General features: G+C 36.7%; 1 protein-coding gene across 4 annotated transcripts in view; it reads right to left on the bottom strand.

Annotated features, from left to right (window-relative positions):
* CDH8 (cadherin 8) overlaps positions 1-17,363 on the bottom strand; it is a 140,640-nt gene that overhangs the window by 117,537 nt on the left and 5,740 nt on the right. For 2 of the 4 annotated variants that reach the window (XM_030457619.1, XM_030457620.1), the window contains exon 1: positions 8,019-8,281. In XM_030457619.1, coding sequence (XP_030313479.1) covers positions 8,019-8,270 — 252 coding nt within the window. In that variant the 5' untranslated portion in view covers positions 8,271-8,281. Of the gene's footprint in view, positions 1-8,018; positions 8,466-17,363 lie in introns of those variants that run through there. The other 2 variants (XM_008491636.2, XM_030457621.1) reach the window with 2 other exon arrangements.

The following is a 17,363-nucleotide window of genomic DNA, read 5'->3' as shown; positions in this document are numbered from 1 at the left end:
CAGATGATATAAGAAAAAATTTTAAAAAGAACTGAAAAGGAAATAGCAAGTAATTGTATTCAGAAAACTTAAAAAAAACTTAGTAAATTTCCATTAAACTATTTGAGCTAAGTAATATCCAGTTCTGAGAACTGTGCATTATGCTTTAATATACAGGGTCATGTTGCATTATGTTGCAGATAATTCCAAATGAATTTATTAAAAATAAGGTGTGGTTCTTAGTCTGGGTGTATAACATGCCATAGCTCTTAAAGCATTTAGCTTGATAACCTTTGAAAATAAGAGTGAAAGAAGAGCTATGGTTTGGTTCAATTCCTCCATCTTCTGTGTACTTCATGTCTGGATGCCCACCACGAGTTCTAAATATACTAAAATCCACTTTTTTTTTTTCACTTGGGAACAGTACTCCTACTGTAGGTAAGCAGTTTTCTGAGCAAGGGAAAGAAAATATGACAATATCATTTATGGATTTAAACCAGCAGATGACTAGGGCACTCTGAACTGCTGAGAAGTATCTTTTGCTGATTCTACCCACAACTGGGCTCCTTGCCTCCAGTGATGTGCTGCCAGTCTTTTATTTCACTCCATTCCTCCTCATTGAGGCAATTGAACAGCAAGAGGCAGCACACCAAGTTGAAACACAAACCCTCAGCTTTGCTGCTTTTCACCAGGGACTGGGTGAGTAACAGTTACTGGGCTCAGACCCTGAAACAAGAAAAGGGATTTCTTGCTGCTCCTAATGATTCCTCCAGTTAATTCAGGAATGGCACTGATAGTCTCCAGGGAGAGCTACACTTACTTTTTCTTAGCTGCTGGCATGACTGCAAGAAAATAAAGGCTTTGAAAGAAATTACGGAAGGGGAATTTTTACACTAACAGAGAGTCCTCAGGAAAAAGGAAAGTTACATATCACTGCAGGCATTCCTCAGGGATCGCCAAGAGGCTACCCAGATACATAAATATTTCTTTAGGTATCTTCAGTAAAAATTTTCTACATTTATTTTCAATGTCACATACCATACACATTGCTTTCAAATAATAACTACCTTTAAAGGCTGAGATACTAATTGCACCAAAATACTTCCATACTGAAGCTAGACTGCTTCACATCCAGATTAAATTGCACAGCATTGGCATCACTGGCTTTGTCAAGAAAAGAAACCCTCTAAAGACCAAAAGACCCTCAGCTATGAAGTCTGTGGTTGGTTCCACAACATATTATGCCTTCCTCTTTCTTCTTTCACTTTACTATAACAGAAAAAAAAAACAACTCGACTCTAAAAACGTGACTCAAAAACCCCTCAAATTCATGCAAATTTTCCCCCATTATTTTCACATGCAAACTAATTACTGTGAATGCCTATTTATTACTTTCTAAAAGTACAGAGCTGTCCACCAGCTAAAAAGCCAACCTTTCTCAGATGTAATTCAGTTCATGACATGTGCCCCACTTCAGCTCCAGAGGTCTTACTGGAATCTTAAGGACCCTAAAGGAATTAGTCCCAGAGCATTTTGCATTTTAATGCAAAATTACTTTTAAGGTTTTCATTACAAGAATCCTTGGCAAACTGAGGAACAACATATCAGGACCTGAAAACAATAAACACATTTCCACTTCACTTGTCAAAGAGCAACACATTGTCATTTTTGGGAAGTCACAAACATCTGAAAGCTTTTCAGTTGGCCTATGGGAAATATGTTTGTCAAGTTCAGAAAGGACAAACTTTTAGCAAAAAAACACCATCACAATTGGCACTAATTGGTAGTTAAATTGACAGCTGGAACAGAAGCATCCTGACAGCACCAGAGGTGGGCCCTACAGGTAGAAACTAAAAACCATTTACTAAAGCAATGTTGAAAAGACTAAACTATCATAGGACATCTGCAGAATATCATGTAGGAAACTCTAATCTTTCATACTGTCACTTCAGCATTTTCCATTAAACATTTCAATTCTCTGTGAGAAAGATAAAGTGTTTAGATCAATATATTGAACAAGAGTACCAAGCTTCCAATTCTTCATAAACAAAAAAATGCCCAGTATTAGCTATTCTTTTCAGAAGATTAGAAATCTTTGCAGCTTTAGAAAAATATGACAAGGAAATTCAAGCAAATAATGCTAAGTAACATCAGGAGTGCCCATAGTGTAATCATGTCCACCATATATACCTTTCTTTAAAAAAGCAACCTCAAAAAACAAAAAAATCTGAACAAAAAGCCCCACTCAACTCTTTGAAGTTATGACACATTTCAGCTTCTGGGAGTTTATTAAACATAAGTAGGAAAATTAGTGTACTATTACAGTTGCAAAACAACAACAAAAATCTAGGGCTCAGCAAGCACTGGTGACTTTGCAACATTTCAGGCAACAGAAATGTTATGGCTTGCATTTAAATCATAGATATAGCAAAACATTCAAATGCATATTAGAAGGAAAGGAGGGGAACATATACAATATGGTGTTCTGATTTTTTTGTTTTCTAGCTGTGAAAACTTCAACAATGCATTAATGTTGGCCCATGTTATACCCTATGGAAACTACACCAGGGGTATACCACACCTTTTTCTTGCCTTCAGGCAAGATATAATTCATCCCTAAAGTAATCAGAGCTTTAGTTACATCCTCTTCAGGTTCATATCACTTCAGCACAACAGTATTTGCAGGCAGCCGTTATAATTACAAGCTCAATGTAGGAATAAAAACATACAGAAAGAACTTGTTTAATTAAAACCTTGTTTACTTTGTATATATGTAGCACTTGTAGTTCAACAGAACTATTTATAATTTTAAACAAGTAAGATTTTACCATTTTTTACTTGTTAAGAGAGAAAATGTATGTTAGCAATGAAATCAAAGATCACATAAAGCATGTGGTATGTAGGACATACAGCTTGAAGCTATTTATAAGTGCTCTCTGCATTTCCAGGTTTGGTTTTTAGAGTAGCAAAGCCTGAAGTACTTCAATGTGAAAACAAGTCCCTGTCTGCCTTCAGCAGAGGGCTATGAGGATGATGAGGGGACTGGAGCATCTGTCCTGTGAAGCAAGGTGAGAGATCTGGGTCTGGTTAGGTTGGAGAAGCCTGAGAGGGGATCTTATCAATTCTTATAAATGCCTGAAGGGCAGGTGTCAAGAGGGTGGGGCAGACTCTTCAGCGGTGGTCAGCAACAGGGCAAGGGGCAATGGGTGCAAAGTGGAACACGGGAAATTCCACCTGAACACGAGGAAAAACTTCTTTACTGTGAGGGTGAGAAAGTACTAGAACAGGCTGCCGAGAGAGGTTGAGGAGGCTCCTTTTCTTGAAGCATTCAAAACCTGCCTGGGCACCATTCTGTGCAACCTGCTGTAGGTGAACCTGCAGTTTAGCAATGGGGAACTGGACTGGATGACCTCCAGAGGTCCCTCCTAATCCCTACAATTCTATGATAGTTATTGCTAAGTACCTTTCTTGAATATGAGACTGTCCTCATCCCTAAGTATCTCCCCTTGATGCTTGCATAGATCTACCCTTCTGTGATTTTTGTACTCCTCCTGCAAGAAAATTACTTCTCATCTAAAGGTCTGAACCTAAGCCCCATACATCAAGGCAAAAATTGTTATCACTCTAAAAAGTAAATTTTACCAAGCTCCCTCATCCTATAAGCCACAGAAAAAATTATCTACATTTAACAGAGTGAAAAGACATGTCATGTAAGTCAGAAGCAAGGAAGAAAAAATCCACGGACATAGGTAAGACATGTTTACCTGAAGCTCCCCCAAACTAAAGAGTTGACCTAGTTGCCTTCTTTCTGAGCCTCAGTAACTCAGTTTGGTTTCTTTCCTCCTCTGTCTGGGACTTTCAGAGCAACTTCAGAAGCTAGCACAGCTTTTCTGCCAACCATATGTCACAGATGTGACAGAGCAGCTGTGCAGGTGACATAGGTTCTGGTCCTCCCTGGCTGTACAAATCCCTCGTCATAGAGACTGTGTGCAAAATACACACTATGTTGTTTTAGGACTGGAAATAGGTGAACTCAAGTAAGTCTGTGGAACGTTCTGGGAGAAGCAGGGGAATACTGCCAGAGGAGTGATATCTCAGAAAAAGCCCTGATCTGACAGACCATTGGTGGCTTTTTATTTCTGCACCTAAATGCTGATCCAATTTTCTTAAAAGTCAGGGAATATTAAAAAAAAAACAACAAAACCTAAAATACTTCTGTCACTTGATTTCTCTCTGTTGTTCCCCTTGTTCATTTTACTTAAAAATGACAGCTGCTAACAAACTAACTATCCGAGATTTTTGCTTAAAAACATCCATTAAAACAGGTCCTATCCAATTGAAAACATCACAACACGTGTTCCATAAAACAGGAGCTACAAGTACATACCCCAAGCCTGGTTTCCTAATGCTTTTTAGCTCTATGTATTTCACTGTGAATTTGGTGGCTGTCTTCTGTAAAAGAACAGTGGCTACACCACAGATTTCAAAACACATCTGCCATGGTGCTGTAAATGCATGCAGAGGAGACTGAGAAAATGCAACAGTGTATATCAAGTAAAAGTTCTGTCTAATTAATCAAGTCCATGGGGACATGTTAAAGAAAACTCCCAAGTTTAGAAATCACCCTAAGAGATTATTATTCTTACAGATGTGTGAACTCAACTAGAGATGCTTATTTTGTTTGAGATTGATCCTACTGAATATGGTGGCAAAAACTGATGTTAAAAGTACATATCGCTCAAACTCATTGCAAGAAGTTCTAGAATGAAAGCAAAACATATTCTCCTATCCTTTGAGTCATTGAAGAAAACCACACTTAAAGTAAGTTAAATTAAATACTGCCATTAATCTCACCCCACATTCTGTCATTTATTAGAGCAAATACTTGGAAATTCATTTGTTAATATATATTAATGCAGAACAGCAATGATTAAGTACCTTTGAAGAGTGTGGAGTTCTATTGCAATGCTTAAAATTCTGAAGAAGTGTCATTATACCTAGAACCTCTTTATCTGAGAAAGACTGAACACCCTAATAAAATATATTATTTATTTCTGTAAATCCTATATTGCTAAACCTTCTCTGTACCTCAGAAACTATGTATTATGTTTTTAATTAACAGAATGAATGCATATACTGAAAATTAAGAAAATATTTAGAAAGTAATTTTTTTATTTAATATATTTATTTATTATTTAATATCATTTCAGTTTTCAGTTTTACTTTCTGATATCTGTTCAGTTCCATTAGAATCAAAGGCTCCTGCTCAGTGCCTTTCCACCCACTGACCTAAAAACCTAAAAAAGTATCAATATTACTCTGAGCAGTTCTTAAGAGCTTCATTTTCAGTGGGCTTTAAAGGTATGAGAACATACATTTCTGCTTTTGGGTATATTATTTGTTTGTGCAAAAACTTGTTTTTTGTACTTACTGCCTAAAGCACATAATTACATATTTGCAAAAACCATAAATGACTATGAAGCTATGAATGACTATGACCATGTAAACTCTACAGTACTTTAGAAGGCTAAAAGAAATTGTAAAGAAAGCCTGCATTAAGTTTGCTCTAAGAATGTTCCCTTTGAAACAATTAGATGTCAAATAATAAATTTGGTTTAGATTTTACTAGCACTTTGAACAGGTAAAAAGCACATATAAATAACAATGCCTCTGTAATGGCACATATATGACCAGAAAAATCCGCGAATTGGTGGCATACACCTTTAGCAACCCTCTCTCCGTGACATGAAGTTAATTCCCTGAGTTAACTCACTATACCATATTTTACAGTGTGCACTTCAAAGTCTGGCAAAAGAGAAAAAAGGGAAAATCAAGTTCCTAAATCATAGGGCAGAAGAATAGTTGAAAAAGAGCCAGAGGATGAAGGAGATACCCCAGGTATGCAAATCCTTTGTCAAGGGGCAAAACTGAAAGGTTGGAGGAAGAGTATAAGGAGAAGAGGTGAGAAGGCACTAGGTATGTGCAAATCTGCTGTGAGTTCTGAAAAAAGGTTATTTTTAAATTGCTAAATTGCAAAGAATAAAAAACCTGTGAGGGTGACAGAGGACAAACCATAGTCCAACTTCATGGAGGAGAACATTTTGCATGTGACATGCTGTACACCTTTAAAGTTTTGGAAAGAAGGATTGCCAAGAACTCTAATTGAGGGCATTTCTGCTTTATAGTCAGGAAGGATTAAGGGCAGCTCTGAAAGATGTAGAGTACTTCTGTTCCCACTGACTACAGCAGTTTGAAAGCACTCATAGTACTCGTAAACCTTAGAAAAGTAAAAAATACAGATGGTTATTTTGGGGAGAGTGAAAAAAAAAAAACCCACACAAAACAGGCAAGAATTACAAGAACATTTTGAGTCTTTTTCATGGAAAAAAACCAAGGATTTCTCCCTATGGGAGCAAATTTCACTTTTTGCTCATTTCAATCTATATCATGCAGTGTTTTAGTTATTCAGCAGTCTGAACAAATAGATTTTCACAGCATTTTAGAGCAACTAATTCTATTCAAAATGTCAGCAGGTGGGATAATGTCTTTATCGGTTTGGCTTGGTTTAGCTCACCCATTTTTATTCACTAATGACTTGAACAATTCAGGATATTATACCCAACAAAAAAAGTTAATACTGTAGAAAAATAAAGACTTTGATACATCCTGAAAATCAAAGTACTATAAAGTGTCAAGTCAGGATTCTCCCCAGCTACTTGGAAGAAACACAAAGTAATTTTTAAAGCCTGACCAAAATATTCTGAAGAGAATGGTTTGGATAAAATAATTTTACATCTGGCATAAGCAAAATGCTATATGAAATTAAGATATTTTACTAGCTACAGGAAAAAAAAAAAAAAAGATATATAATACCCAATATAAAAGTACTTTAATGCAGTCCTCAAAAGTAACTGGATATAAAGCTTGTTACATCTTCTGATCCTAAATTTTGCCCACTGGAAAGTGGCTACATTAGGGAAAACTTAGGAATGCACTTGATCCGTGTTCTCTTCAGTAACATGTAGAGCTATTGATAATGCCTGCATTATACTACATCCTATTCATTTACCCAGAAAATTTCCAACATTATAATGAAATTAACTGATATCCGTGTTTTCTGTTCGCCAGATGTTTTTGCTCAATACCAGTAGCCAGATAGCATGACAATAATTTACCTGGTTATTCAAAGGGAACTGAACTACTGAGATAAACAATCAAGGTATTCATATCTACTTGCTATAGGTCAAATGTGTTTAGGAACAGACAATTCTTTTCAAAGAATAATTTTCAAGATAATTCATTCCTAATGAATGCAGATAGCCCATGATCTCTTTTTAGAGAAAGTGCAAGGCTGATTCACTGACTAGGGGTAATACACTGACCTACAGAATAAGCTAATGCACAGTAACAGTCAAAGGTTTAAGGCAACAGGCAAGCTATGACACACAGAAAAGCATGATAATTTCCCTTGTGCTATCTGCCTAACTTTGAAAGCAAATTACAAAATCTGTGGCAATAATGTTATTTCACAAGCATGCATATCAGGACCTCCCTATAAACCAATATCTTGTAATTTGCTGCATGTACCACACGCCCCTTTTTGGTTTTGTTTTTAAAAACTCTCAGAGCATAAATAACTTCTGTCTAATCAGACTGGAGACAGAAAATAACCTGTGGGTGTAACAATCTTTTGAATGAATGAATAGGAACATATTACAAAAAAGCTGATTTTGTGAAAATCTTCAGCTAACAGTGGTGAAGAGTGGTGACTAATGATATTGAAGAAAGGACATGTAAGTATTTGTGTATTTTATCAAACTGAATATGTATAATTTTGCTGTAAATAGTAGGTTAGCTAACTAGGAAACCATATCCTTAAAATGAGGTACATTCAAAGCACTAAGTATGGATATAAGAGATAAATCTCAGAATAACAGACCACCTTAAGTCTGAATTTCATAGAAAAGTCCATGACTGAAGACCTTTACATGCTGTACATTTACATACTCAGAGGAAAAAAAGAACAAATCTTGCCTTACCCGGCCAACTAGTATTGGTTCAGGTCCAGAAAATTCTTCTAATACAAACATTTGATTCCAAACCCAGCCTCTCTTGGAACGGTTCAAAACTCTTTGCTCTTCAGTTAGCCTTTTTAGTCCTGAACTGGATCCAGTTGGTAGTACTTGAGACTGATTCATTGGAGCCATATAAATGGAAGGAAGGACAGTAATCCATAATATTACTAATGGAGTCCATGTATCCATAAGCATTTCCGTTAGTCTTTCTGGCATTGTACCACAAGCTACGCAAATCACCACAGAAATGAAATTATTATTTTGCTTTCCTCCAGACTGAAGCAATCCAATTCATCATGCAGTACAGAACATTTACTTACAGCTCCTCCATGTGTTTACAGCACAGTCAACGTAAAAATAGCTTAGATTATAAAAACGTGATCCTTTGAGTTTTCCAATCATTAAAGGTTCCTGGTAGAGGAAAAAGAAAAAAGGTCAAGTCAGAGACTAAAGAGCTTAGGAAAGCATTCTGAAAGATCTTATTCACTTTCATGTCATAAACAAGCCATATGAGGTTTTAAACTTGTAGTACATAATATTAGTGCTTGTTAAATAGATTTTTAAGAAATAATTTAGGGATTCTGTGAATTCATTCATCACCTGAAACAGTGAGGGAAGACCCGGGCAAATGACTACACACACTCAGAGAAACATCTTACTTGCAGTTTGCTTTGGTGTCTGATGAAGTGCCCGGCCTTCTTGCTAGTTTGTATGTTTTATGTACTCAACTATAAACACTTAGCATATCAACTAATAAAAGTCAAATAAAATAATGTTCTTGCATACATACTTATTCTCCTTTCCTCCACAAATTAAAAAAGAAAATTATTTCTCCTAAGCATACAATGCTCCAGCAGTACATTCTCATTTCAGTCATTATCTAGCTGCAGCAGCACACAGCTCAGCAAAACAGAGTTTAGGCCATTAGGTCCACTGTAAAACCCATGATCCACAAACCAGACCACTATCAGAAACTTAGTAAGCTCACTTTTATTTACATCCACACCACAGGGCTCTCAGTGTGTGTCTTTCAGAGAACACACACTGTCAGATTTTACTTCTAAGATAGTTTACTTGATGGACACTTGAGAGCATTTTCCCTTTCTTTCCCCACCCATCATTTCATGTATTAGAAGGCCACATCAGATTTCATCTCAGTGTAGAGATTCCTTGAAAAGGGACAACAGAAGGGTTTGCTAATGCCACTGTGACTGGCAAAACCTGGAATACAGCCATGGATCACTTAGAAAGGTAGATGGGACATGGTTCAAGCAGAACAACTGCATTACAGTTACTCTAATCAGGCTGGAGTTAGAAAAAAAAAAAAAAATTCCTGATACATTGGACTGATTCATATCGAAACAATCTCTTAAGAAGCCACTGTATACCAAATAGGTAGAAATAACTACTCTTAAACCTACTTTGTGTCTTAGGCTGTTGAGGTTTTTTTGTTTTGTTCTCTTTTTTTTTTTTTTTTTTTTTTTACACTTTAAAATTAATTCCTACTACTGCATATCTATAGAAACCTTAGTGGGGTCGGGATTTTTTGGGAGGTGTTTTGTGCTAGGTTTTTTTTTCCTAGCTTCATATACACTCATGGAGGAAATATCTGAAATACCTGAAACCATCACACCAGTGAAAATCAGCTAGTTTTTTAAAAGCAAACATTGTAAAATATATTTTTTTTAAACTTCAGTAATTACCAAAGCTACTGTGAAATCTGTTGCATGAAAATCTGAAAATGTGAGAAACTTGTCAAAATGGGAGAAGAGCTGCTATCAAACTGAAACTCAATATCTCACGCAGCATGGAAGAATGGTAAACTAATAGTGCAGTGCCCTGACAATGCATCAAGAACGATGTGAATATCCATTACAGAAGTAACTGCATGGCTTAGAATCATTGCTCAGCCCTCACTGACAACTGAGATGGCAAGCAAGAAATCAGAAAATACAGCATGCTCTTGCAATAAGATTTTGAAAAAAATCCTAGGGAAGCAAGAAAGGTCTTCAGTCTCTCAGCATTCACCTAGTCCCAGAAGAGGGAAAAGGACAAGGAGCAAAGACTAATTCCTTGATGGGAAGGGCTTGCCAAGTCACCCTCTGAAAATCCTCTTCAGCCTAGTGAATTAAACAGATTACTACAGCTGCTTTCTGGCACATTTTAAAAAGATTGATTTCCTGAGGCATGTTTGGTGGTAGAAGGTATCAAAAGAGAGAAAAAGTCAAACTGTCCATGAAAGTGGTTTAGATGCTTTGTATGGGATCCTTATGCATATACGAGTGGATTTGTGGGTGTGTGGTCTGTCAGGACAATAATTTTTCTCAGTTCTTCAATGGTGCAAGGATTGAAACACAGTAAGAATGAAGCCACTGTAAAACACAGGAACAGACATCATCTTCAAACAATATCCAGAATTAAATTAAAAACTGGGGTCATAAACTGAAGACCCACCTTGAAAGTCCTTTTCTGTAGCTGAGTTTTCAGATTTTATATATAAAGTGATTTTTAACCCAGAAACAGAGGTCCACTAGAAACAGAATAGTATGTTACACCTTTGCCCAAGAAAGCCTTAAAAAGAACTCAAATGTGCTGTGACTCACTTTCTTACTCTTCCAGTGGAAAGGGGTATCATTCTTTTGACTCAAAGGACCAAATGATAATAAAGTACTTCTTTTCATACTGAAGAAGCTTTTTGAAAGCATTTCCTAATTACACAGGCTGCCTTCTAAAAGAGATGAAATGAATGACATTAAAACAATCCAGTGCTCACAGAAACATTTTTGTTTGAAGAACAAACAGGATATTTTTTTTTTCAGACTCTGAGTCCTTGGCAAGCATTAAGTTCATTTCAACTCATCACTCCTCAGTTCCTCCCCCAGATTTCCTGCCTGTTATTTTTCACTTACTCCAATCAAATTTAGATCCTATCCACTAGCATGAATGCAAAAGATTAATTGTGACTGGATCATCCTCACAGCATTCAGAAATATTTAAGGCAAACAAGAGTAAAAAAGTACACAGAAATTATTAGTAATGGACATACCATACTATATATGGTATATGTACCAGTTAAACCTAATTCAGTGAAATAACCCTGTGAATAGTACAGTTATGCAAGCTCAGGGAACACAAAACTGTGGTACACTCAAGTATGAACAGGAAGATCAGGCAAGTGTTAAGCAGTGAAGGATAAATCAAAATCTGGTGGGGCTTTCGCATGTGTAATGCAAAGGGAATATGATCAGCATGTAATGGTGCAGCCAGATAAATTTCCCTGCAGTTCAAACCAGACTGCTGGAGCGTTTTGAGATTTATTTGAGAACCAGATTCTCATTTGGGATTCACTGCTCCACCAGTGAATCGTGGCATTTACTTTGTGCAATGGAGGTTGTATTGTCCCCAAATTTCTTTACCAAATTTGGAAATTAATTTTCTTTACTGTTCCCAGCAGTAGAACATCATCTATGTGTTGCTATCTGATGGAAGGCGATATTTAATACCTGGCCCTGCAAATTTTGTGTTGGCTAATAGGAATATGAAGAACTGGCTGATAATTAGAGTACAATCCCCATGGATCAGATATGTAGGAGAAACTGATATGGCTACAGCACCAGGCTACTATAATGATGTTAAAAATTCACAGGTAAAGGGAGATAAGGTAATCAGGGAAGACTAGCAGGTGAGGCACAGTAGCATTTCCCTTCTCATATTTTGCCAGGATCTAAAGAAGTGGCAACTATGGAATGACAGCAAAATTACTGCATTACAGCCAGAGCTACCTTTTGCTAAGCAACCAAAAGAGGATAAGCACACAGCCCTTAAAGAGTGTGCCTTCAAAAATTTTGTTGGCGTTCATAGAAGCACAACTTTTGCTTTAGATTTTCATGTAGTCAAAAGGCCCTGGGCTGTTCCCTGAAACAAAACTGCACTATTCTTCTAAGTGGTTTCCCTGTATAATGTATGATATCCACAACTCTAATCCAGCAGAGCTGTTTACAGAACACCAATAGTTCTTCATTTGGCCCTGAGAGGGGAAAATGATATTTAAAACAAAGAATTTATGTAATGTAGCAAATAGATGAAAGAAAATGTGATGCTATGTCAGGTGGCAGAGATTCAGGTAACTTTTTAAAACAGAGAAACAGAAAGACTATTCATAAATTTGGTTCTCCATGCACAACCTACAGTGAAATTCAGATAGCACTTTGTTTTCCACTTATTGTGTGTGCTGATATACCTTTAGAAAAATATTACTTTATTAACAAAAGCATGCATCTTGGAGCTGTATTTCTATAGTTCTAGGCCACAGAGTGCATAAGTTTTATACAAGTACAACACAAAAAGTTACTACAATGAAGCAGAAGTTTATAACCTAATGCCAGAACATACCTTGCATACCAGTATCAGAAATTAACATAATATACATTGCAACCTCTTTTGGAACTAAAACTGTGTAGGTTACTTGCATGAGTTGAATGGTAGTATAAAGCTAGAGACAGGCATAACAGTAAATAGTAATAGTAGATTCACTAATGAATGATGGTTCTCATTTTGTACATGAGTGATGGAAAGCTTTATGATAGCTAGCATCTCTGATGTAACTAATTTATTTACAAATATTTTCAAACCCTTTAGCTTTAAAAGGTGAGCACTAGAATGCAACAGATTTGTTAAAAAGATGACTAAAATTAATAAAAATAGTTTTATATGTAACCTTCTTATTGAAAAGGAAGTTAAGTCATAAAAGGTTTTAAAATACTCTATTTTAAGGTTTCAAACCACAGAATATCTATTTGGTAAACTACTTTATTACAATGCTAATGCATTGATTTACACCATGATTTAAGTTTAAAAGACTGTAGAGCCACTCAAGTGTCTCTTCACAAGAGAAACAGGAGATTCTCTTCAGAACTGCAATGATTTCTTTGTTTCATTCTGCATTTACCTTATAATTCATAGGGACAATATGTAGCAGGTAAGCCCTTTGGCCTCTTTATTTTATTAGGGTAGATTTTGTCAATTCCTAAACATCTGTTAAGGTTAAAAAAATATTACTAGCTTATTTAAATAAGTTATGCTAAAGATGCCAGACAAAAGTTGGTGATCTTTGCCTAAAGCAGTTTTTGGACAGAATTTTAAGAATTCTTCACATTTTGTATATCAAATGGCTGTGCCATCATGCAGTCAGAAGAGTGATATCAAACTGCCACAACATGAGGAGGTAAACAATGCATAAAGGCAAGTGGAGTTCTATTAAACATGTTTTAGCCACCTTTGATACTCATTCAATATAAGCAAATCCAGGTTGCAATACAAGCAGCTTCAAATATTTGATGAGAGGCATTCACTTGATGATGGAGAATTCCAGCTAGCACTGTGTGACACCAGGCAGATAGTCTGTGCCCTATACAGCTTCCTTTAGAGCATCAAAATTCCATCCAGCCCAAATGGGCATTTGTTTCCAGAAGAAGGAATTTATTTTCATTTCTGCCAGACATAAGAATCCTTATTTCTACAAAACTGGGTTGCAGGTAATAGTTTTAATACAGATTAGGACAATAAAACTGGAAGGTTAATCAGGTGTCCTTGACAAAAATCGACATCTTGGGACTTCCTTTATTTTAAATTCATCAGGCAACAACACGTTTCTTTTTACACCATCACAGGTTTCCTACAGCTGATGGTCAGGTGCAGTATTACCCCTGTCTACAGCTCTGCACACTTGGGATCCATTTTGACTGCCTGAACACAGATGTAGGTATTTTGTATCATTTAGTGTTTCTCTTCAACATCTAAGCAAAATTCTGTGTTATTGCTCAATTTTTATTTTTTTTTTTAAACCTATGGCCATTTCTCTCCTTCCTGTTTTTTTGTCCTCACAATAGTTAGAGTATTTGTCAGGGTATTTTTTTTGGCTTCCCATGGTTATTTCTGCTCCGTAAGCTCTTTAGGTTTACTTTTACTACTGCAGGTATTGGCTACACTACCACTGAGGCTTCCTAGTCCCATTTCTCAAAGATTCAGACAGGGTCCTTTTCCATCAACCGCAGCACCATGGGAAGCACAATTATCTTTCCTTTATTGATCCTCTCCTGGCAGCACAATAGAGCCTTAAGTTTTCAATAGCAAAAATATAAGGCCTTAGCACTCCAGTCTCACATGTAGGAATAATTTTTTCGCATAAGAGATCTGTGGTAAGAATTTTAATTTGCCAGTAAAGCAGGACAAAACCGAAGTTCAGATCAGAACAATCAAGGCATCTTAACCAACAAATGACAATGTTATCCTTGTCTGCATAACTTTGCTACATACTATTTCCAATAAATATCCATTATATTGTACATGAACTAATTTCAAATAACCTTGGATAAGGTTATTTGGATCTCATGTTTCTGATGGAAAGGAACAAGGAATTCTTGCCATAACTACTATTATTCTTCAGTGGATTAATAATTTCTGTAAGGTTACTCTATACACACAAAACATTAAAATTAAAAAGCAGTTCTTCACCTCACTGAGAGATGAAGAGGGACTGAGGCTGTAACCAGACACACTACTGTGGCAGTAGTTAAGATCACGCTTGCAGAGCACACAGCAAAGTGCCACTTGCCTGCCCTGGCTGGACTCCACTGCCTCTCTTATCTACCAACATAACTGTGTGTAGTCACTCCCTAACCCAGTTCTGTCAAAATGATCTTGTTAACTTAAACGCTTTTAATAGTAAGGTGTTTTTTAAACCAAATCAATCTGACAGAGCTGGGTTAGGCCATTGTTCATGCTATTCTTTCACCACGAATAATTTTAAGAGTTTTCCCCGCCCCTCACCCCACAACATACAAGCTGCATATTCCCAATAATTCCTTCTCCTTTCCCATTTGCTATTCGCAAGGCAACACTGTAAGTACAGATCAGCGGAATGGGGCTTTAAAAGAAACTGCAACAAAACCCTTCCGGAGGAAATCTTTTCCTTCAAGTTTATAACCCAGATCTTTGCACTGATGTAGTTTACAGAACTGCTGCACAAGCTGTCGTATCAGCACAACTAAGGAGCCCATGAAGTTCAGGACAACACCAGAAACTTTTGCAAACAGCTGTGCTGCCCAAGAGCATATGCAGCCTGACTCTATGCTTTAGAGAGCATTTAAATAGTTGAATCAACAAAATAGTGAAGGATAACTTCTGGAAAAAAGAACAAACAATTAGGGACAGTAAAACTACTTAAATGAAACCAACAGACTCCTAGTGTATATAATCTTGGCAGTCTGATGCAGCTCCATTCATTGATGCTGGCAGATTTTAGGGATGGAAACCTCTGTTATTGTCTTAGCTGCAGCCAGGCTGCAGTCAGGTGTGTTCTGAAAGCTGTGCTGACAGGAGGGGAACTCCCAGTGATCCTGACCACGAGAAGCACAGCAGAGGGGCTGAAAAAAACCAGCAAGCCACCAGCATGACTTCAGGCCATGGATGTTCTAGGCACAGGGCCAAATCATAATTGTACTTTGTAGCTGTTCTAAATTTCACTGACTAACAATGATTTTAAGGGACTGCTATGTCACCTGGACTTAACGGGAATGTGGAAAAGCATTATCAACACAATCTTTCCTTTGTCCAAGCACCTGAAATTTCAGAGGAAAATGAGCTGGGAAATGTTATACTAACTCTGCTGTAGCAGCAGGGTGACATATACTTGAAGTACACTTTGTGCTGTCGGAGATGTGCAGGAAAGGATCCTGCCAAAACAAGTGCAAATCAATTGCCTAAGTCTGGTTTGATATATTACGTGTGTGACACTTTTCTTAAGGCTGCTTGGAAAATCAAAAGGCAGCTACCTAAATAATTACTTATTTCAGCAACAACGGTAGCAGACATAACCTCTCTCTTTCTTTCTGGTCTCAGATGTTCATCCCACACGCACAGAGTGTGTTAAGATATGACACCTTATTTTTTACATCTAGTCATACATTTCTGCTCTTTATAGCTAAAGACATCTCAAAAGATCTTTAGATTATCAAGTTATTGTGTCAGATGCTAAGGGACTGTTCTAAGCACAGTGTTTGTGGGCCTCTGCACTGGGCATATAGCTGATGGAAACCATATCCTTTCATTGAGGCAATATAAATATGCAAAAATATACATGCCAGTACAGAAATGCAAGAGTTTCTTCAGTATTTAGATGTTTGATATTTATTAGAGGATTTATAACACTATTGTTAGCAAAAACACGTTACTTCATTTTTAGGGGTCTCTTTGTGAAGGACAGGGAAGAAGGGATTAGATAAGCTTTTCTAAGATAAATTCTTCTTCCTTACTTTCCTTTCTCCTTTGCTCTAACTAGGAAACACGCTGACTGGTGGTATTTTAATATATCAGCCATGTCTATTTTATGTTAATAACCACCTAAATGCAAATACGTATTTTTAAATATTAAAAAAGAAAAACACTTTTGTTGCTCTTAAATAGTGAAATCAACACAAGACAACTTTAAAGCTGCCAAGGCCACAGCACTCAGTAAGTAAAGTTGTCAGATTTTCTAGAAGAGTTTGCTACTTTAGAGAACCAGAAGGCATGTAAAAAAACCCCACCAAGTGTGTTGTTAGCACTTCCAAAGTATTTTTCTGCTTTCTTTTATTATTACTTGTACTTGTAATGCTCAGGAATTGCAGTCACGAATCCAGCTGTGCTAGACATTATACAGATACTTGACTAAGAGGCAGTATCTGCTCCACAGTTTTCAGATGAACATAACTTGCTTGACTGCATTTCCTCTCCAGTGAAATTAATATCTAAAACATTTTAGTGATGTGAGGGTTTTTTTGTTGCTGTTTTTGTGTTGTTTTATTTTTGGAGTTTTTTTCATGACACCTGATACCAAAAGAATGGGGATTAAAATGACAATACAGCTATTTTAGATCTACATTAGAACAAAAGGTGTTTTCAAACTTCACTTTCAATCTCCTATACTTAGGAAAAAAAGTTTTGTTTACAGGAGCCAGATGCTCCACTGATGTGTGTCAAAATACCGGCTCCCACTGTTCTGCTGAGATCTCATGATGCAGGCTCAAAACAGAGAAGGAAGAAAGTCCAAATCTGTTTGAGCAACCGAGGTGTTCCAGAAACTTAAACATGGCATAAATAGGTACATATGCATTGTTTTCATTCTACAGAAAGAACAAATGAACAAAAGTAATTTTTATTCTTTACAGACCACTGATTAAAGCGATTCTCCTTTCATTAAAATAGAACTACACTACATATAGATTTAATAGCTGTAGCTCATGCCAACCGCATCTCTCAAACCCATGCTCA

The sequence above is a fragment of the Calypte anna genome, chromosome 11, assembly GCF_003957555.1.
Source record: "Calypte anna isolate BGI_N300 chromosome 11, bCalAnn1_v1.p, whole genome shotgun sequence".
In the NCBI taxonomy this organism is placed as follows: domain Eukaryota; kingdom Metazoa; phylum Chordata; class Aves; order Apodiformes; family Trochilidae; genus Calypte; species Calypte anna.
This window is presented reverse-complemented; position numbering and strand designations above follow the sequence as displayed.